General features: G+C 37.5%; 1 protein-coding gene across 1 annotated transcript; it reads left to right on the top strand.

Moving 5' to 3' along the window:
• The first annotated feature begins 10,243 nt into the window (after positions 1–10,243).
• Positions 10,244–20,359, top strand: LOC121732741 (ionotropic receptor 75a-like). Its single transcript, XM_042122695.1, has 13 exons — positions 10,244–10,360; positions 10,617–11,004; positions 13,171–13,269; positions 14,309–14,385; positions 14,958–15,085; positions 15,405–15,462; positions 15,544–15,656; positions 18,239–18,447; positions 18,570–18,614; positions 18,819–19,003; positions 19,252–19,384; positions 19,604–19,766; positions 20,143–20,359. The coding sequence occupies exons 1-13, from the start codon at positions 10,244–10,246 to the stop codon at positions 20,357–20,359; spliced, it is 1,932 nt and encodes a 643-aa protein (XP_041978629.1).
• The last annotated feature ends 1,855 nt before the right edge of the window (positions 20,360–22,214 follow it).

Genomic DNA, 22,214 nt, shown 5'->3' on the forward strand with positions numbered 1-22,214 from the left:
CGTGGCCAGCGCTCATCCCGGGGGTCCTGGGTTCGAGTCCCGCAGGCGGAACAAAAAGTTTTCAATTTTCCTGGGTCTTGGATGTGTATTAAAATAAAATTTCAAAAATCTTAAACATATTTTATGTATAATATTATAAAAAATCCAGAAATATATCGATGGAATGAACATTTTAGTTCTAATACGATTCAACAGATGGCGTTTTATTTTTTACTTTATTGTAACATAGAACTAATCATACTTATTAGTTAGTATGTTTTTGTTTATAGTTTTTAATACGTTAGAATATGATGTTTAATCCATACTCCATACTAATATTATAAATGCGAAAGTATCTCTGTCTGTCTGTCTGTCTGTCTGTCTGTCTGTCTGTCTGTCTTGATTTCACGCCAAAACTACTGAACCGATTGCAATGAAATTTTGTATACAGTTATTCTAGAGTCTGAGAAAGGACATAGGCTACATTTTGATGTGGGAAAATATCTTATTTCCATGAAAATTTCGATGAAAATGAATTCGCATTGCGCGTGGCCAGTGCTCATCCCGGGGGTCCTGGGTTCGAGTCCCGCAGGCGGAACAAAAAGTTTTCAATTTTCCTGGGTCTTGGATGTGTATTAAAATAAAATTTCAAAAATCTTAAACATATTTTATGTATAATATTATAAAAAATCCAGAAGTATATCGATGGAATGAACATTTTAGTTCTAATACGATTCAACAGATGGCATTTTATTTTTTACTTTATTGTAACATAGAACTAATCATACTTATTAGTTAGTATGTTTTTGTTTATAGTTTTTGTAACATAGAACTAATCATACTTATTAGTTAGTATGTTTTTGTTTATAGTTTTTAATACGTTAGAATATGATGTTTAATTCGTACTAATATTATAAATGCGAAAGTATCTCTGTCTGTCTGTCTGTCTGTCTGTCTGTCTGTCTTGCTTTCACGCCAAAACTACTGAACCGATTGCAATGAAATTTTGTATACAGTTATTCTAGAGTCTGAGAAAGGACAAAGGCTACATTTTGATGTGGGAAAATATCTTATTTCCATGAAAATTTCGATGAAAATGAATTCGCATTGCGCGTGGCCAGCGCTCATCCCGGGGGTCCTGGGTTCGAGTCCCGCAGGCGGAACAAAAAGTTTTCAATTTTCCTGGGTCTTGGATGTGTATTAAAATAAAATTTCAAAAATCTTAAACATATTTTATGTATAATATTATAAAAAATCCAGAAATATATCGATGGAATGAACATTTTAGTTCTAATACGATTCAACAGATGGCGTTTTATTTTTTACTTTATTGTAACATAGAACTAATCATACTTATTAGTTAGTATGTTTTTGTTTATAGTTTTTAATACGTTAGAATATGATGTTTAATCCATACTCCATACTAATATTATAAATGCGAAAGTATCTCTGTCTGTCTGTCTGTCTGTCTGTCTGTCTGTCTGTCTTGCTTTCACGCCAAAACTACTGAACCGATTGCAATGAAATTTTGTATACAGTTATTCTAGAGTCTGAGAAAGGACAAAGGCTACATTTTGATGTGGGAAAATATCTTATTTCCATGAAAATTTCGATGAAAATGAATTCGCATTGCGCGTGGCCAGCGCTCATCTCGGGGGTCCTGGGTTCGAGTCCCGCAGGCGGAACAAAAAGTTTTCAATTTTCCTGGGTTTTGGATGTGTATTAAAATAAAATTTCAAAAATCTTAAACATATTTTATGTATAATATTACTAGCTGTTGCCCGCGACTTCGTCCGCGTGGACTTTAGTTTATAGCGCGCGGTGTCAACAAAATTTGTGTCAAATTTAAAAACTTTTTAAAACCCTGGTAAGTGGTACCCCTCTTAGGGCCGCGCTACACCGGAATGGCAGCGCTGAAAGTGCTTGCCTCGCCGCTGCCATTCCGGTGTAGCGCGGCCCTTAATTAATCAAAATACCCAAAAACAGCTGTGCAGTGTGCACATAATCTATACTAATATTATAAATGCGAAAGTATCTCTATCTGTCTGTCAGTCTCGCTTTCACGCCAAACGCCAAAACTACCGAACCGATTGTAATGAAATTTTGTATACAGATAGTCTAAAGCCTGAGAAAGGACATAGGCTACTTTTTTTACTGGAAAAAAGGGTTGTAAGGGTCGTAAATTTGTTCAAAAAATTCATAATAGATGGCGCCGTGCGTCTTCTACATCGCGCTGACGCTTGCTCAAAAGTCTTTCTATAAGAGGTGGTATCATCTTACATTTAAGTCTCGATTTTTTTCGATTGTTATATCTATTCTACGGTATTAAATAACTCAATACTTTATCTGTGCAGGCAGTGACGTAACCTTAAGACCAAATTTCACCAACGACTGTTAAAGTTAATGATCGAATTAGTATCACGTTAGCTGTTTCGTTTTTCATATGAATGAAAGAGAAGACAGGACATTTTAACAAGCTGTTAACACTAACCGACTATGGTGAAATTGGGGCTAAACCTATCAATGATAAATAGTTTATGGGTAAAGTTGTGTAATTGGGGGGCTAAATATGCTTTGAAATTTGGCATAAAATATAAAGTTTAATTTAAAAAATAAAGTACTTTTTGTGTGCTCACTACACAGCTGTATTGATTTAAGGGGTACCAGGGTTTTTTTATAAAAGCTTTTGACACCAATTTTGTTGACATCGCGTGCTATAAACTGTAGTCCACGCGGACGAAGTCGCGGGCAACAGCTAGTAATATTATAAGACCTGCGGCCCGCCTTTAGTTTGTTTTGCCACCTTGTGGCGCCTTGCCTAAGGCCGTGTTCAGACGACACGCGCCCGCCCCGCCCACGCCACGCGCTTCTGCACTCGCGTCAAACTCGCTTTAAAAGCTGATTTTATTTGAGCCTTTAGGCACATCAATAGATCTCAATTGCAATTGCATATTTTATCGAATTCCACTCGCGCACGCCACGCACACACCACGCGCACGCCCCGCGCCCGCCCTGCGCTCGCCTCGCGCTCACCACGCGCTGCACATGCCTTGCGCCCGCGCTGTGGCTAGTCTAATGAACGAAATAGTCCAGTCACTAGTAGTTTATGCGTGCGCAGGACGTGCGCGAGGCGTGCGCGTGGCGAGCGCGGGTGTAATGCGGGCACAACGCACAGTGCGGGTCCTGCGCGTAGTCGACGCGTGTCATTTGAACGCGGCCTTAGGGACATAATATATTAATAAAATAAATTCTAAAGTATTAACACTTTGTTTTGTTGCCATGTATAAGAATTAAATTGCCTTATAACATAATTATGTTCAAACTTCAAAGTAATCTAGATCCATGTTTAATCCCATAATACATAATGAGAATGTATAATGAATTCTTTAATCACTGATCGGGTCGCTTGACGGAGGTAAACCCATATCTCGAGAACACACGCGTTTGACCCCACACAATTACAATTCAATTAATGTTTAAATTATAAAAGCTACGATTTTCAACATAAGTCATAACATAAAGGTTTAATATTCAAAATGTTATCTGTAGTAAATGTTAAAATAAGTTAAAAATTATGCAAATTATGTTAAAATAAGACATAGGTATATTTTCTGAAATGTTAAAAAAGTTTTTAATATAAGTAAATTAATGTTATTTTATATTTCGATATCTTTATATTGAGTACGATTCGATAGTTAATATCCTATATTATAATATGACGTCCCTTTCGGACACAAAACATCTCCATACCAAATTTCATCAAAATCAGTTCATCATTTAAATTTGCGAAGGTAACAGACATACAGTAAATCTTCCGCATTTAATATTAATTAAGGCAATCAAAGTATTTCTTAGCTACGCGTCATGCCAAATCCCAGTTTTGTAGTTTCGCCGAAATTATCGAATGTTGGTTGTCTCAGTACCCTGGACTCGTGGACTCGTGCACATATTGCGATAGTAAATGAATTAATCACAATCGATTCGCTATAAATAACGAACCCTTGACTAATTTGGAGCTAAACGAGAAATAAATGGGAGGCCCGCACGCTTGGACCCTCCACCACAGAATTGTAGAGAACAGAAAGTGAGCATAATTAAGTATATTAACCGGTCAAAATCATTCTAGTTTTGGAATACACTGAATGAAATAATTCAGTGTATTTCAGTGCCCGTTTACGTAATTCCAGTAACAATTATATAGGAACGAATTGGATTATTGGAGTGAAATAATATTATAAACCCGCTAGAATAATGTAAACTGGCACTGGAATGCAATTCAATGCTTTCCAGCACCCGTTTAGTAGCAATCTAGCGCTGGATTGGAGTAAACCCGCTATTAACTAGATATTTTGTAATCTGTGACAAAATACTTGCAGTAAAGAAGACCGAGGGTATGATTTAATGATTATGCTTATTATAGTACTTTTAGGGCTGCACCACACCGGAATGGCAGCGGCGAGGCGAGCACTTTCAGTGTCATATGATTTTAAACTTTATCTTTATTACTGTAATACATAGTATCGCTTGAGAAATCGCGGCCGCTGGCGGCCGACATCGGCCACGAGCGGCCACGGGCAGCCGTAGACTTCTCAGGCGATATTATGTATTACAATAATGAAGATAAAGTTTAAAATCATATTATGACACTGAAAGTGCTCGCCTCGCCGCTCCCATTCCAGTGTAGCGCTGCCCTTAACACTTCATGCTGTTCCACTGCTACAGTCTAAACAAAGTCGTCCCCAGGATCTTTTATGTTCTCTTGTGATGCCGTGCGTTGGCCAGCCTGACTGGTATGGTCCATCTTTATTTATGTCGTCATAAAATTATTAGATGGTGTAAAGTCCAATCGTCGAAGCCAGGTAGAAAAAATCATATAAAATATCATTTTTTCAATGTTGTACCTCGTTATTTTGATTATACCTTAGAATAGTGCTGCGAGGAAAAGCTGATTGACGATATTTAAAAATTCATGCTTCTGTTTCATTCTACACTGTGCCCATAGGCTCCTGGATACATCGAAAGAATTTAAATTACGTTTAACGAATTTAAATCATTAAAAAGGATTTAGACGTAGATTGTAATTCCTAATCGTTGTGAGTGGAATAAGAAATAATTTTCAGCTTCATCGGAATTTTGGTCTCATAAGGCACAATTATTATGGTGAAATTATTTTTATCCCATGAATATCTATTTTTCATCAGTTTTTCGTGTCGCAATTATTATATTATTTTTTTCAGGTGAAAACTTCATTAGCAATGTTGTGCACTTTATGGGATGGTAAAATTATGTTAAACTTGCGACAGAACACGTAACTTGATTGAAAATTCATAAGACGTAGGGAAAATATCCTTTCTTATGTACTTACTTATACCTCTAGAGTCTAGTACATACGCGGTGAATGTTTGCTTGTTCCTGCTGTTTCATTATTATTTCTGGCGGCACTCCCAGAGTGCAATCCGTAGTTTCACTTTATGTATAACTTTTTAACCGACTTCAAAAAAATTAGGTTATCAATTCCACGCGTATGTTGTAATATTTCCAGAACCGTCCAGTTTTTGTGTCACAGTCTATTTCAATTTTCAATGTATGAACAAAATATATGCCAAATTTAAAAAATGTATGTATGTATGTATGTAAGTATGTATGTTTTTATGTTTGTCTTCGCATATCTCCGGAACTACAAATCCGATTTAAGTTATTCTTTTTTTGTTGTACTAGGTATTTTTCAACTTAGAGAATACTTTAAGTTTCATCAAAATCGGTTCAGTAGTTTTTGAGATAAGGCAATTTTAATTCTCAATTAAATACCTACAATTTGAAGTCGGTTTTATCTTTTCAAAATACTATTTACTGACTAAGCCTATTTTGATGATTCTTTTTTTCGTTTAATATTTAAAAATCGTCAAATCCGTCGTATCACGTCTTATGAACGTCCCCTTACCTCAATAAAATCTGCAAAACAAGTCCATTAGATAAAATTTTACACGACGAACATTATGAGAGGGTAAAGGAATATGGGCAGTAAAATATAAGGATTGGGATGATTCTCATCTCTATGGTCAGACCATAAAGATGCTAAAAGTAAAAAATGGGTATTTATGTTGTTGTTACTGAGGGCCTAGATAAGCGGCAAGCGATTATCGTAAACGCCAACGCCAACGCCACAAAATGTATGGGATTTGACATTAGTATTCGCTAGCGAAGCGATGACTTATATCAAATCGCATACATTTTGTTGGCGTTTACGATAAGCGCTATTGCCACTTGTCTACTAGGGCAGCTGATGTTTTATACGACTACTTGTGACCCGGTAGAGGTTGTTTTGACACAGTTTACGTTTTCAGAACAAGCTTCAGAACCTCAAAGGAAGATCTTCCAAACGAGCGAGGAGTTGTCATTGACGTTGTAATAACAACTCTTTTCAGAACCTCTAACTTTCAGATAAACTTCTAAGCACGATTCAGTGTTGTGCGTTGTTTGGTCCACAAAGTTATTTCGCTTAGTCGCTTGCTTCTTTTATACAGCATGACTGGTGACTGGTGAGACATGTTCAATACTCAAGGACGTGATATTTGCCTATTATATTAGTTGAAAAAAAAAATATGAGTGAAAAAATAATATCAATTGATCACCGAGTAAATGTAGCTTAAGGCTAGATTATTCCAAATTCACGTTTCTAGAATGAGTAATTTTTAAAGAAAGCGTCATTAAAAAAAACTGAAAAATATATACATGTATAGATACATCTTTTAACTAGTGACTTTTATGGTTAGAAACACAATACAGATAATTTTACTCGAAAAAAAAAAATCCGAAACAACCTCGATTTTAAAAACATTTTGAGTTTTATAGGACTTACAGGGACTCAATCAAAAATAATTTAGATAGTTCGATTACTATTAAAATTTTACAGGGAAATGTACGGATACATGTTTAGTTATACTATTTTTTATCTAAGTAAAAAGGTTTTTTCTCCTATTTGGCCCTATCATGGACGCGGCGAGCGTCGTAACCGCCACTGTACAAGGCGCGCTGATATGAATGTTATTTTAATGTCATTTACGTCGATATTCGCACTGACAGACATCGACCTGCTAATTTAGGAATAACCTCCCCTTAAAGTTAAATAATTATTTACCCAACGCATGGACGCCGCGCGCGGGAAGGGTAGAGCGCGGCGCGGGGCGCACGCAGCCGCGCCGGCCGCATAGTAATTTACTAAGTGTCCATGATTCATTTATTTAAAGGGAAATTTGGTCAAAAATTAAGTACCTAATTTTATTACATAATTATAATAACTTACGGTGCTCAGTCTTGGTCTTTGACCGACTTACAGAAGTCCCGGCTCGGAGTTTATCAAAGAGCTATGGAGCGCAGCATTTTAGGTGTCAAAAGGATTGACCGTATTCGAAACACCGCTCTGCGCTTCAAGACAAGAATAATGGATGTGGGTAGAAAAACTGCTGGTGTAAAGTGGAGCTGGGCAGGGCACGTCGCCCGCATGCACCCGGACAGATGGGCACGTCTAGTTACGGAGTGGCTACCGAAAGGCCGGCGAAACAGGGGCAGACCCAAGAAAAGGTGGCGCGACGAACTAGACGATGTTGATAAAGAGTGGCCAAACACAGCAAAGGATAGAGACGTGTGGAAGGAAAGAGGGGAGGCCTTTGCCCAGCAGTGGGACACAAACGGCTTATTAGAATAGAATAGAATTATAATGAGAATCGAGTACCGAGTACTCTCTCTAAGTGTTAATCATGTCTCACCAGTCATGCTGAATATGTATCGTGCTGTATAGTATCTATATTTTAGTACACTAAAGGATGAAACATAATATTATAGTCAGGCTTTCAACATAAACCTAACGGCAAAATTTCGGAAGGTTATAAAAGAGTCGTAATAAAAAATAGCTCGTTTAATATACCGCGAGCTTTATTCCCTAAACGTTGAGAAATAGAAAACCCGGGAATCCGCGGGATTCGCGGTTTTATGATAAAACTAGATATTCCTCGCGGTTTCCCTCGCGTCAACAAAACAACACAACAATACAAATATTGTGTGTTTTTCAATATTACACCAAGGTCAGAGTAAAGGGCGCTACTAGCACATTGACTAGCACATACAGTGACTAGCACATACAGTAAATAATCCGACCAAAATCCGATATGTTGCAGTACTTCATATTAGAATATTGACAGAAACGTCGAACAAAACTTTCCGTTTACTGTCTATGCTGGTGCAGCCGTTGAAAATTAACAGTACTTCTCTAAAACCTCTAAAAATATAAGTGTTCCTTAACTATAATATTATTATTATTAATATATTAAAAGACCGCATTAGAATCAATTGTGTTCTTTTTCTTTTGTAGATATAAGAATTATATTATGGCACAGACAGCGGGAAGCCAGTAGCCACAGCCCAATCCCCTGCCCTTTTCCCTTCCCTATCCTCTCCTATTTCCTTCCCTACCCTCCCCTATTCCCTTCTCTACCCTCCCCTATTGCCCTATTCCCTCTTAAAAGGCCGGCAACGCACCTGCAGCTCTTTTGATGCTGCGAGTGTCGATTGGCGATGGAAGTTGCTTTCCATCAGGTGACCCGTTTGCTCGTTTGCCCCCTTATTTCATAAAAAAAAATCAAAAGCGCTAAAATTTTTGAGATAATGATTGTATTCTACTTTGTAATGTTAGACAAAATAAATAATAATCTTGTATTACAGGTAGATTATGTTTTTGACTATGATAATATGTAGAATCACTGCTACATTATAAATAAATCATAAATTTAACTTCAAAGGAAATTTGTTTCAAGTAATCACATTTGAAAAACATTTTAAAAGCATAATATTTCCAATCGAATTACTGGGTTTCACAAAGAAGAGACTTTAGCTTTGTTGGTCGGTGCAGACCGACTACGCGCGACCGCATTTAATCTCTGCATTATGCTATTTTAATAGTTTATTCATAAACTAGCTGTCCCAGTGAACTTCGTGTCACTTTAAAACCTTCCCTGGACTTCTACGAATATTTTAAGACTAAAATCAGCCCAATCCGTTCAGCCGTTTTCGAATTTTAGCGCGACTAACACATTTGAAAATCCATTTTTATAAATAAGAAGATAAGTACTTAATAAAAATGTACCTAGTTAAATGGAAAACAGCGGTTTATTTCAGCTACAGTGTAAGGGTGCACAAAATTTATCCTATTTTAACACCTCCATCGTGGGTGTCGCAGATGGGTTAGAATCTAAGTTTGAACCTGTTTCTTAAAGTTTTGTATATTGTTATAAAATTTAAAATAAAAATTATTTTATTTCTGAGTAAATCAAAATATATTTTCAAAATGTCTACGTGATGACCTACCACCGGTTCGGGAACTATATTATGCGTCAATCATCACGAGTCAAAAGGCCTATTAACCTTCCAACTCCTGCTGTAGCATCACAAATCACAACGATACAAAGGATTTCAAGAGTGAATTTCTGCTGCTCATAAAAGCGTCACTGAACGATGCTGTCGCGAGTCGCCCGTATGCATTCTCGTTGTTTACCTAAACACAAATAATGGTCCAAATTGCGACGCCAATTTATGTTAATCCAATATCAAACGTTCTGAAGTAATTGCTCATGAATTCAGCGTACGACTTTATAAGGGCCGTTTTATTATAAGAACCATTTTATTATAAGTTTATACTCGCAATAATGTTGACGATATTTTTTATTCTAATTCCTTTTACAAGGGGGTCCTACATCGGAATGGCCACTTCGTTTTACAGCGGTGTTAAAACTTTATGTGTGTTGACGTGTGACGATCCAAGTGAGGAACTTTTAATTACATGTACTTACGGTTATAGACCAAGATAAGCTGTAAGCTAGCTTACTTTATTGTTATTATCACTGCACAGATTTGATTATAGCTGCACAGTATTTTGGTACTAAAATTTTTCGTTGTTTCTTCACAAACGTGAAACAAAATCGCAAAATGTATTTTTGGTGATTTGGATTTTCTATTCAATTTAAGATATAAGTTAATTTAAAGTGGGAGTGTTACTACACTTATATTATTCGACTATTCGAATGTTTATTAATTGCTCATGATGTGCAAATGAACTGTCGAATAAATGAAATTGCAAAAGACACTGCTGAATCACTGCAAACTTAGCACATTTGGAATATAAAACATGATTTTAAATTTTAAGGCACTTTCCACAGGTACAACATTAGCAAGACATGCATCAGAACATAACATGGCAGTGTCCATGGTAGACATGGATGAGATCATTGGAGAAGACTTCACCAAGTTGGATGTATGCCTGGCACAAAGATTAGCTATGGGTGTACTGGTCAATGCTAACTGTCAAGCCTTTGAAAAAGTTATTAATTACGTAAGTAAAAGATCTTATCCTTAAAGTTGTGCTCAAAAGTCTTTATAACCCGGGAGCCGTACATTTTGCCGAAATAAAAACAATCCAATGTCTTTTCGTGGGACTCAAAGTATCTTCATACCAAATTTAAATAAAAGTGGTTCAGATGTTAAGACGTGAAAAGGTAGCGAATAGACATACAGAAAAACGTAGTAGATTGAGGTACTTAACAGTTTTGTGAGATATGAGATAGTAAGCATTTTGTAAACTTTTTAAGGCTTCTGAAAACATGATGTTAGATTCAAAACGCAAGTGGCTTATTATTTCTGTCAATGCAGATAAATTGAGTGAAGCAATAGTAGATGATTACAATATTAACCATCTGGTAAAAATTAATAACGAAACCAACATCAATGAGAATGATACCGAATGTAATAACGGAACGGATGTGTTATGTTGTAATATTACTGAGTTCCTTGATGACATGGTGATACTTAATGATACAAATAATAAAAGAGATTCAGAATCAGGTGAACATACGAAACAGAATAAATCTAATGCTCATGTACCTGGTGAAATACAAAAGTGCGAAGGGAAGGTATTTGCAATACTCGACAAGCTCAACATTAGTGTGGACGCTGATATAACTTATGCTGAAACTACAGGTATGTAGAGTTTTCCAGTAACAACAATAATTTTAAAAATTCTGCCATTATCGTTTAAAGGCGAAAGTTTGTAAGTGTGTTTGTAAGTTAATGGGCAAAAACTACTAAATATATTTATAACTATAGCATGGTAGTAACTAGTAGCTGTTTATGCCTTGATGCTACTTAATCTTTCCCGAAGAATAAGCTGTCGTCTGATAAACCCACGGATAAAAGCTTATTACTGAGGGCCTGTTTCACCACTTCCTGATAAGGTGCCGGATAGGCTATCCACCACTTAACTTGACAGTTCGAGTAGGTATGGAAAATCTGTCAAAAAGTTGTGAATAACCTATTCGGCACTTTATCAGAAAGTGGTTAAACTGGCCCTTAGTAAAATTTAGTGTTAGCTATTTTGGTATAAGTAGGAACATTATACTAAACATAGTGTATGTTTGTTCAAAGAAGGTGTACCTAATCACAAGTTTGTGAGGTATTTTTTGCAATTCAAAAACAACAGATAACTTTTTTACTTCCAAAGATTTATAGATACCCGAACTATCTAGTTCCTCCAGGAATATTGGTACGGGAAATACCCGGGCCAAAATATCTGTGGTCTTTGAAAAATAAATTGAAATACCCTGGATGGCAATATCACTGGCGGACCGCGCCGGAGACACTGCACTCTAAAACTCGTAATACTGAAACCCCATGATGTATCAGACGATATAGACTATCTTACGGTGATCATTTGGACGGCAAAAATCTTAGGAGTTTTTTTAGATTAGCTTATTGTGCTTGCGCTGTATTATGATCCCTAATTTCTGATTTATGAACTAATGTCCAAACGCACTCGGCACTAGGCCGAAAATACGCGGCCGAAGTTCGGCATGATTACGCTTGCAATGCGCTACGCATACAATATAACGTGACGTAATTTCGGCATGGTGTGTCATCGGTAATTTAAAACACAGTTCAGGCATAATCGGCCACGTTTTTCGGCCTAGTGTGTTTAGATACTTAGCTATCGGGATTATCGAATGTGACATTTCAAGTTGTCTAAATACTCAGATTATAACTTAATTGAGTTATATCATTTGTTAACTTTTGTCTTTCAATAAAAATTGATGCAAAACTCCAAGAAGTCCCAAAAATCTTTGATTTGACAGAATCTTAGGTTCAATAGAGACCGCAACGCGTAGCTGCATTTCTAAAGTATGGATTTGAGAGATTTGCAAGACGTCTCACGCAATTGAAGTCTGTCAATTCAGTAATACAACTACAGAAATGCATCTATGCGTCGCGTTGCAGTCTGAATTGACCCGCTCCATCGCTGATATTTTTTGGTTTCTTTGATTTCATTAAAGACAATACCACCGGCCGCGTGTTATAAGAAAGTCTGATCAGAAACGTTTCTGCCATCCTAACGGCGGCATGTGAGACTCATAAGAAGCGGGCGTAAGGCACGTCAGAATTCTGATAGTATGCGGGATCCACAACAAAATATGATGAAAGCGCAGCGCGTTCTTTCGGGGCGTTAAAATATTTCTGAACAGAAATTATTATAATATGCGACCGGCGGCCTACAGGTGCGAGGTCTCTTCTATGGTATGTCGACGTTGTGACCACACAAAATGGACCTGCATCCACATCCGCGCAATTGACACTAAAATAAAACGCCCGAATGTCAGAGACTACATTCAATTCCTGAACCGAAACGCGAAAGAGGAGAGATGCAAAATGACCGGAATGAATTTTAGCAAATTATTTTGAACTAATTTCATATTATTACTGTAGCTTCTGCCCTCGCTTTCGTGAGTTTCGGCTGCATTAACAAATTTGTTACGAATGAAACATTCTGTGGCACACAACTTTTTGCATGCCGTTATGAATAGGGAATATTACGAAACTGGAGTAGAGGACGCTACTAGCACAAACAGTAAATAGTTCGACCGCAATCAGGCAGTTAGCAGTTGCACACTTCAGATTCAAATATTGACAGAAACGTCGTCAAACGTCGAACAAAACTTTTTATTTACTGTCTATGCTTGTGCTGCCTCTAGCGGAAAAACATTGCAATAGTACCTATACCTATTATCCTAATAATGTATCTACTGAATACGTACTTGTTGTGGGATAATAGTTTTATATGTAAGTATTTTTTAATTTTTTTTATTTTTATTTCAGACAATGATACTTACGAGTTGTTTGAAATTTTTAACTTCGGTAAGATACAAGGTGGATCGTTACTTGTAACAAAGATTGGTTCTTATTCTAATGGATTAAGTAAGTAGTAAAGTACTTAAGTATTGTGATTTATCATGTTCATTGACGGTACCATAATTTAACTTAGAGGTTTCCACACTCCTTTTTTGTCTGTATGTTTTGTGATAAGAGAAGTGAAGCCAACACTTTAGTTCTTCACTGCAAACAAAATTAATTTTCAAGCACCCCGGCTTCATACATTGTGGACCCCCATTTTTTGTCAGGGCAAACGTACACTCCATTGAGTTTCGCGTGGACCCGGTAGGGGCCACCTAGACCACTGGAAATTACTTTTTTTTACCAAATGGCTGTTCAACACCTCAAATTCGTACGTAAAAGTGTACTCGTATTCGTCGTAAGTCCCTTTCGATGGAAGCAATACATGTTTGTATTTCATTACGTTAGCAAGAATTCTATGCGGCCGTATTGTCAATGCATATCATAAGTCACACTCTGCAGAATTTTAGTAATATTTTAACTTTAAGCCAACTTTAGTTAGGCTTACGGCTTAAATTTTACACTCGGAAATTAAAAAATAACAGATTGAAATTTCCAAGTGAGAAAATGTTTTTATTTCATACTGTTGGAATATTAGCCTTCAAATGAAAATACACTCGGAGACGGATTAAAGGCTGACGAGAAGCGAACATCAGAAGGCTTCTTTGGAGACCTAAAGTCGAAGTTTGTACGACTCGAACATTAGTTTCAAGTTTCGAACAGGAGTTGTTCGGAAAGAATTCTCGTATACCGTACCTATACTACGACATTTTGAAATGCTTTTAAGTACATATTTTTTTACCCCCGACAAAAAATTAAAGGTGTTATAAGTTTGACATGTCTATCTGTCTGTTTGCGTAGATCCGTCTGTGCTTTGTGGCATCTAAGCTACCAAACGGGCCTATTTTAATCAATTTTATTTGCATGAAAGCAAACATGATAATTAACCTACCAATATACTCTGCTTGTTAGGGTTCTGTTTTAGGGTTCTGTAATCAACATAACTTGGTTGACTACGGAACCCTAAAACGATGAGTTATTATAGATATTTTATTTATTATAGGTCCCTCTCGAGACTCGTCTTACGCTTATTACAAAAGATGGGACTTCAACAAGCTGAACATGAGAATAATCGTAGTGGTACGCTAGACACTATAATTAATACAGGATGTAACAAAACTAAGTGATAATACTTTAGGGTGTGTACTGTGTACCTATGTGTTCCTTGAAGAGAGTTCACTGTGAAATCTATTATAATATAGTAACTTATCACTTAGTTTTGTTACAGCCTGTATATCAGGCAAATAATAATTCATTTATATTATGTAAGCTGCTAGGAGGTTTAAACTTTAAAGTCATTGTATCTGATCAAGCACTCTCTTTACATGGATTTTAACCGACTTTCAAAAAGGATGAGGTTATATGTTCGGCTGTGAATATTTTTCAAAGTTGTTATGATGCTATTTGCAAGCCTCTCAAAAATATAAAAAGTAGATGACGCCCGTAACTCCGTTGCGCCAAAACTCGTTTATTGCGCGGGAACCGTACATTTTTAGGGACAAAAAGTATCCCTTGTCCTTTCCCGTGACTTAAAGTATCTCCATGCCAAATTTCAGCAAAATCGGTTCAGCAGTTTCGGCGTGAAGGGGTAACATACAGACAGACACACTTTCGCATTTATAATATTAGTATGGATATTTTTTGTTTGCCAGATGTCTCCCATACCCGAGGTTTTTGATCCAGCAATGATCCTGGGGAGAACCCGCAATGCCAGGACAGCGGTGGTCATTCAGATCGGCACGCAGGTTATTCAGACTGTCGCTGAGTTACATAATATTGAGTAAGGAACATGAACAAGAGTATTTATCCTTTAGTACTTAAAAAAAGGTGTGGCGCACATAGGTGCGTTCGATATAGTATACGACAGCTGAAATCAATCACGTCACACGTGGGCTTCAGCGTGACGGAGTATACCATCTCGCTCCGCAGACAAACCCGTAACTAAGAGCATTGAAAAGTACAAAAAGCCTAGGTATAGTCATTTTTTGAAATACTTAACACTTTTGAGAAACCTCAGAACCTGCGTAAAATCAGTTGAATTAATCTTTGATATACATGGATAAATAAAAAAACAAATTAACTAACAATTCTAATTCCAGATTAGTGTACACGGTCGTGGATCGATGGGTAGGCGACTTCCAAAGAAACGGCACCTACGTAAGAAAATCGTTGATGCCTTTAATTCTTTCATTGACCATTAAATAATGTAAAAATTAAAATTACTGGTTTATGTTTCAGACGGTAACCAACGCGTTGAACTTCCGTGAAGCTGACATATCGCCTATCATACGGTTCATTCCGCCATTTTTTGGGAAACTAGACTTTGTCTCTACTGTTTTGAGTAGTATCGAGTAAGTCTAAGCTCTAATTTGATCAATATCACTATTTGTTTTTTTTAAAACCTTCATTGCCAGTTCAGCTAGTGACTAGCTGACCTGGCAAATGTTGTTTTGCTTTTAACGTTTTGGGAATATGCTTGAGAGTCGCAAAAAAGATCTTCCAAGTCCCAACCGAGTGAAATGGTACCTATAAGACTGGTTAAGCTGAAGCGAACTTGTTTTTTTTATGAAATAAGGGGGCAAACGAGCAAACGGGTCACCTGATGGAAAGCTACTTTCGTCGCCCATGGACACTCGCCGCATCAGAAGAGCTGCAGGTGCGTTGCCGGCCTTTTAAGAGGGAATAGGGTAATAGGGGAGGGTAGGGATGGGAAGGGAATAGGGGAGGGTAGAGAAGGGAAGGGAAAAGGGATTGGGCCTCCGGTAAACTCACTCACTCGGCGAAACACAGCGCCAGCGCTGTTTTCAGACGTAGTCCTTGTGACGTTGTGTATGTCTGGAACTTCGATAGTACCCAAGGGCGTCGCCAAGGGGGGGCAGGGAGGGGCAGCTGCCCCCCCCTAGAGATTCTAAAAAAGTTACCAAATATAATGCAAACAACGACCACTAATTATAATATATATTGCCAATAATAATATTAAAATCTGGTAATAGATGTAAGGCTCGTAGTAAGTACAAGTGAAAAGCTTTATGTGCTGTCGACTTTACCTACAATTTATACATACTTTTCATAGAGAATGAGAGAAGTATGAATTGTAGTAGGTAAATTCAACTTGCCCCCCCCCCCCCCCCGCGCCATCGGCTGGCGACGCCCTTGATAGTACCATTTAGGATTGTGCTCTTCTTGGTCTTCAAGTGTTGTAAAGAGTACTTATAGACAATCAGCCTATCTAAAAAAACCTTATACGTGTATATATCATCACAACTGGTTTGTTGATGGACTGAAAAGATGGCGCGATGAGCTGGAGGCGCACCAGCCGGGCTGGCTAACGGTGGCGCTGGAGCGAGACAAGTGGAAGACCCTGGGCCTTTGCCCAGCAGTGGGATATAGTATAGGCTAACCAAAAAAAAATATTATTAAGCCTTTTCTCACTGTAATACAATATTTTTAAATGACTTTTAATTAAACCCATTTCAAATTTTAATTTGCGCTCCAGTTCAATAAAGGTTATCTCAAGTTTTCCTTATTTTGTCAGCTTAACAAATAATTAGCTACCTTCCTTCATCAATCTGTAAGCGGTGTTTATTTACACTTTTTGAAAAGTCTTCAGACTTATTAACTCCCTTTAAAGTCCCTTTGTGCTCCTTTTGTAATCAGAAGCTTTTTAAAATAGTATTCTGTAAAATTTTTACTTTATTTGATTAATCAATGATTAGTAAAAGTAGCTAATCATTGCGTATACAAGAATAATAGCATTTTAAAAAGATAAAACCGACTTCAAATTTGTACGTAATTGAGAATTAAAATTCCGTATCTCAAAAACTAATGCACCGATATTGATGAAACTTGCAAACTTGCACTATTCCCTAAGTTGAACCATACCTAGTATAACAAAAACAGAATTACTTAAATCAGACTTGTAGTTCGAGAGATATGCGAACACAAATATAAAAAAATACATACATACATATATAGATACATACATACATACATACATCTTGGCGTCTTTTTTCTGAGCCAAGATTGGTCAGTTCGAGATCTTGTTGAGATTCGGGTCGAGATCTTGGTCGCGAATCAAGATTTTCGGGATTTTCAAGATTGAGCAAAATAATTGAAAAAAATGCGTTTTTTGCTGCAAATTGATAGTAACCAATATTTTAATAATAAGTAATATATTATGTAAAACATAAACTCAGTTTTTACAAATTCAAGTTTTTTGAAACATAAAAATCGGCGCAGCGCAGACGACAGACTATCCGTGACGCACTTTTTAGTCCGTGGAAATAGAACCTATATGCAGTAGCGCACACGACGCGCAGCGCAGACGTGTGCGTTACTGCATGTAATTTGGCAATTGCATAGGTTCTATTTCCACGGACTAATAAGTGCATCACGGATTGTCCGTCATCTGCGCTTATCTGTCTACTATATTATATACCCTTAAATCTGTGGTTCGCGCTTTGTAGCGCAGGTATGAACTGCCTGAAAATCTCGAAATCTTGTTACAATCTTGGACTATTTTGTCAAGATCGCGAACAGGATTTCGAAATTCAGGATTGATGGCTTTCAAGATTGAATCTTGGAAAAATACTCAAGATCTTGGTGGAATCTTGATCTTGCAAGATCAAAATTGCATTCCCTAATGCTGATATACGAGTAGACAAACATATACGAAAACTGGGCAGTTCTGGGAATATTACCTACATACGCGTCGCGCGCGTGTTTAACCTCCTTTTTTGAAGTCGGTTAAAAATTATAACATTATGTTGTCATCAACTCTAAACTTACTTGGTTTTTAGAAACTGATAATGACGATCAATATATTCTATTGTAGAGTGTAATGCTATAGCAGCCCTAAGCTATGATTTCTAGTCCCTTTCTAATTTTCTCCCATTTTAAAGATAATTAATCAAATATTATTGTATTCCTACAGAACCAAATTCTACTACCGCATACCCTCTTCCGGTCCTGGAAACTTCGAAAACCAGTTCCTCACACCGCTAACCGCTGGTGCCTGGTGGGGGGTGGTGGGGTTGTGTGTGGTCTGTGGTGTGGTGCTGCTGACATCATCGCTGTTTGAGGAGCGACCCTTTTCACTGCCGTACTCATTCTTCTCCGTCTTCGCTTTGGTCTGCCAGCAGTGTAAGTTCAGAATATTGCAGTTTTTTGAAAAATAAGAGTTCAAGTTTTTCTGGAATCCTTGGTTTTCAGTCCAGCATATACAGGCAAAATTAATACCTTAAACATTTTACCTATATTTGCAGTCTTTGAAGACACCGATGAAAAAGGAATTAAAAGATCATCTGCAGGTAAAAATTTTACACTGACCCTTTAATCCTTTTCCTCAATTATTATCTTTATAAAAGTATACATCAGTAGCCTCAATCTTCAAAGCTTTATTGTCCATCTCTCGGTAGTTTCAGATAGATGAGGTTTGAGGCCCAATTAGACAATGAATTTGACTTTTAAATATCTTTGGAGCACCTTACATATATATTTTATACTTTTCCCAGCTCGTAAAATCACCATTCTCATCACCGGCATGTCGTGCGTGCTCATCTACAACTACTACACCAGCAGCGTGGTGAGCTGGCTCCTCAACGGACCTCCTCCCTCCATCAACAGCCTCGCCGAGCTCATCAACAGCCCCCTGCAGCCGATCTTCGAAGATATTGGCTACACCCGGTCCTGGTTGCAGGTATAATAATTCTGATATTTTGATGTTTGCATTTGATATAGGTAATCAAATAAACAGATAAATTTTTAGGATTGTATATCAGCGATGCTTCTGGAAATGTGATGTTGGAATTAGGCAATCTATCTGTTAGTTTCATAAGTTGTACTGCGATAATGATTGAACCTTGTAAGCACGTGTGCAGTATTTGAATAACCTTTACGAACTAAACAAAATCTAGCATTTTAATGAGTAAGTACTAATATTTTTAGCTACCAGACTACTACTACAACAAAAGAAACGCAGAAGACGAAGACAAGCTCAAGAAGAAGATTTTTAAGCAAATGAAAAAGATGTCGATATTTAGGACCGTAGATGAGGGCATCGAGCTGGTGAAGCAAGGAGGTAATAACAAAAATACTTTTTTATTTTTGAAAAAAAAAGCGAAACTTCAATGTGCATCTTCATGGAATATTTAAATGACTTTCGGTTTTGAGCGCATCGCATCGCATTCCTAAATGTGAGCTAACCCAGCAATATTTAAGGATATTTTCGGTGTAGGGTTTTATTGATCCAAAACTTCCATTCCGTCCAACATCCATCTCATTCAAAATAATGTTCAAGGTTACGCGTATCACACGGAAACGAATGCAGCTAACGACCGCATCTCGAGGACATTCGATCAGCGCGAGATGTGCGACATGGGCTCGCTGCAGGTCATGGAGAAGACCATGCTGTTCGCCGCCGTGCAGCAGCACAGCCCGTACAAGGAGTTCTTCAACTGGAGGTAACTCGTACTGGGATCTCCATGCAGATAGAATCCAAGTTTTCCCCAAGAAGAATGAAGGACCAAAGGACACATATAGCTTGAATGTGTTTGGGATTTAAAACAAAATGTAGGTTCTGTGATTTTTGTACCGGTTCCGGTGGTCCAGTTAAATTAGACTATTCACGGACGGCAAGTCGCAGTATAAAATGTGTTGCAGCGAAACTGCTGATTTCTAGGAACTTATCTCTCTGTAGCTAGCGACATGAAGCTCTCAAAATAGAAATTAGACGTATCGCTGTGACACGAAATCTACTGATGCTGCGTGGGGGCGTGTCCCAACCGAGCTCTTAAGCAGTCCTTCTAGTTACTCTATCTGTCTTGCTCTCTCTTCCAGCTTCATGAGACTCAACGAGCGAGGGATCATTTCGTGCATCCGTGCTCGCATGTCGTCCCAGGAGTCCTCCTGCGAGGGCAGTTCGCCGCGAGCGCTGGCGCTGGGCGGAGCAGCGCCCGCGTTTATACTGCTGTTGGGCGGATACGTCCTAGGGATGCTGATCATGATGATGGAGAGATGGCATTATAGATATCAGGGGAATCAATTGCAGCTTTGAACCTAGATGTTGTATGCTATAACATACAACATCGTAATATTATAAGAACCGCATACCTATTTATTATTATATATTAGTATGCTCTAATTATTTAAAGTATTTATCAGTATACTCTAAATTAAGTGCACCAATTGAATTATTAAGGGTTAAATTTTATTTTGTTAAGAAAAATTAATTATTGTAGGTATGTTCCTAGTTTATTTTTGATAAACTTCCTCATAATATACGTCAGCTTAAACGATAACCAGGATAAAAAAACTTATACAGTGAGATGTTTAAAAATTGTTTTAAACAATATGTCAGTCTACAGTCACCTTACACCATTAAGCAGTGGAACATCTCATTTTTCGAAATATCAATAACAGAAAGAGACTGCTTAACATATTCCACCCTGAAATGTGTCGCAGCAAAAATATTTACATATTTTTGTTCCGAAATTATACGGATCCCTGTAGACGCAGCTGTCTTATGCATTCATAATAGCAATAAGGCTCGATATCCCATAACAGAGTTACGGGCCAATATACTCCGAGCGGTTGACGTGACCCCCGAACCGCAGGGGAAATCAGAACCTATCGGTCACAAGACACGATTGATTTAAATGGATAAGCTGGGTTTACAACAACGCCGGGAAACCACACGATTGAATAGCTAAGGCTGTTGTCATCAACTATAGTTACTATAGGTCAAGGTACACTGGTCTTTGTTACGTGAATGTTACCTTAACTAAGGGCGGCCACTCATTTGAGATATCCGTCGTAAAGGATTTCCTCTTAAAAGGCCGGCAACGCACCTGCAGCTCTTCTGATGTTGCGAGTGTTCATGGGCGACGGTAGTTGCTTTCCATCAGGTGACCTGTTTGCTTGTTTGCGCCCTTTTTTCATAAAAAAGGAGTTCTAATAGGATGTTTATCGTATTATTTCGACACACACATATATACAGGGTGTAACAAAAATAAGTGATAATAAATGATCAAACGAACTTACCAAGTGAAGTTCGATCATTATTATATGAGTCGCTTCATTCGAAGATATATTAATTATCCATGTAGTACCTTTACTTATTTGCTTTGGCAATCGCGTTTTTTTTAGAGACTTATCATGTGGGTACATGAAAAAAAAATAACGTCGGTCACTAGCCCATCAGCGCTCCTCATTATGTTTAGAGAGAGGTAATGCAAAAAATCTTTCTTTGTTTCTTTGGGTACTGCAGCAAACACAGTTTCGTGCAGACTGGGTGGGAGGGAGATTATATCTTCGAATGAAGCGACTCATATAATAATGATCGAACTTCACTTGGTAAGTTCGTTTGATCATTTATTATACTTCTTCGCTTCATTCTTCGATATATTAATTAACCATGTAGATTTTCAGAGTAACGAAAGAAAGATTTTTTACAAAATACAATATATTTATATACATTATGAATAGTAATCATTATATTCGAGAAATAATTTAACATTATGCCCATAAATAATAATAATAGTCAGTGGAAACAAAACAAAAGTTTGTGATTCAAATGATTACTGGGATCATGGTGATTATATAACTGATTCAGCGAAACTTTGTTCATCGATAAAATTATGGCTAAGGAAAGTAGCAAAAGTATTGGAGTCACTAGTCCTGCCTGTCGAATGTCGTCTTACTAATCGTGTCAGTCCCCGTGTCGACGCTCGTGTCGATGTCCTGCTTTGTCCAGCGGCTAACCGACTGGGAGGTGGCTGGTCTGTGCAGAGCGTTAAACGTTGGCTAAAATGTTCTTAATAGAAACCCGTATATAAAATAATCTTGAATAACCATCGCAGGGCATAATATTATGCTAACTTCTTCTTTAAAAAAGAATTACATAATTTAAT

The sequence above is a fragment of the Aricia agestis genome, chromosome 12, assembly GCF_905147365.1.
Source record: "Aricia agestis chromosome 12, ilAriAges1.1, whole genome shotgun sequence".
Lineage (NCBI taxonomy): Eukaryota > Metazoa > Arthropoda > Insecta > Lepidoptera > Lycaenidae > Aricia > Aricia agestis.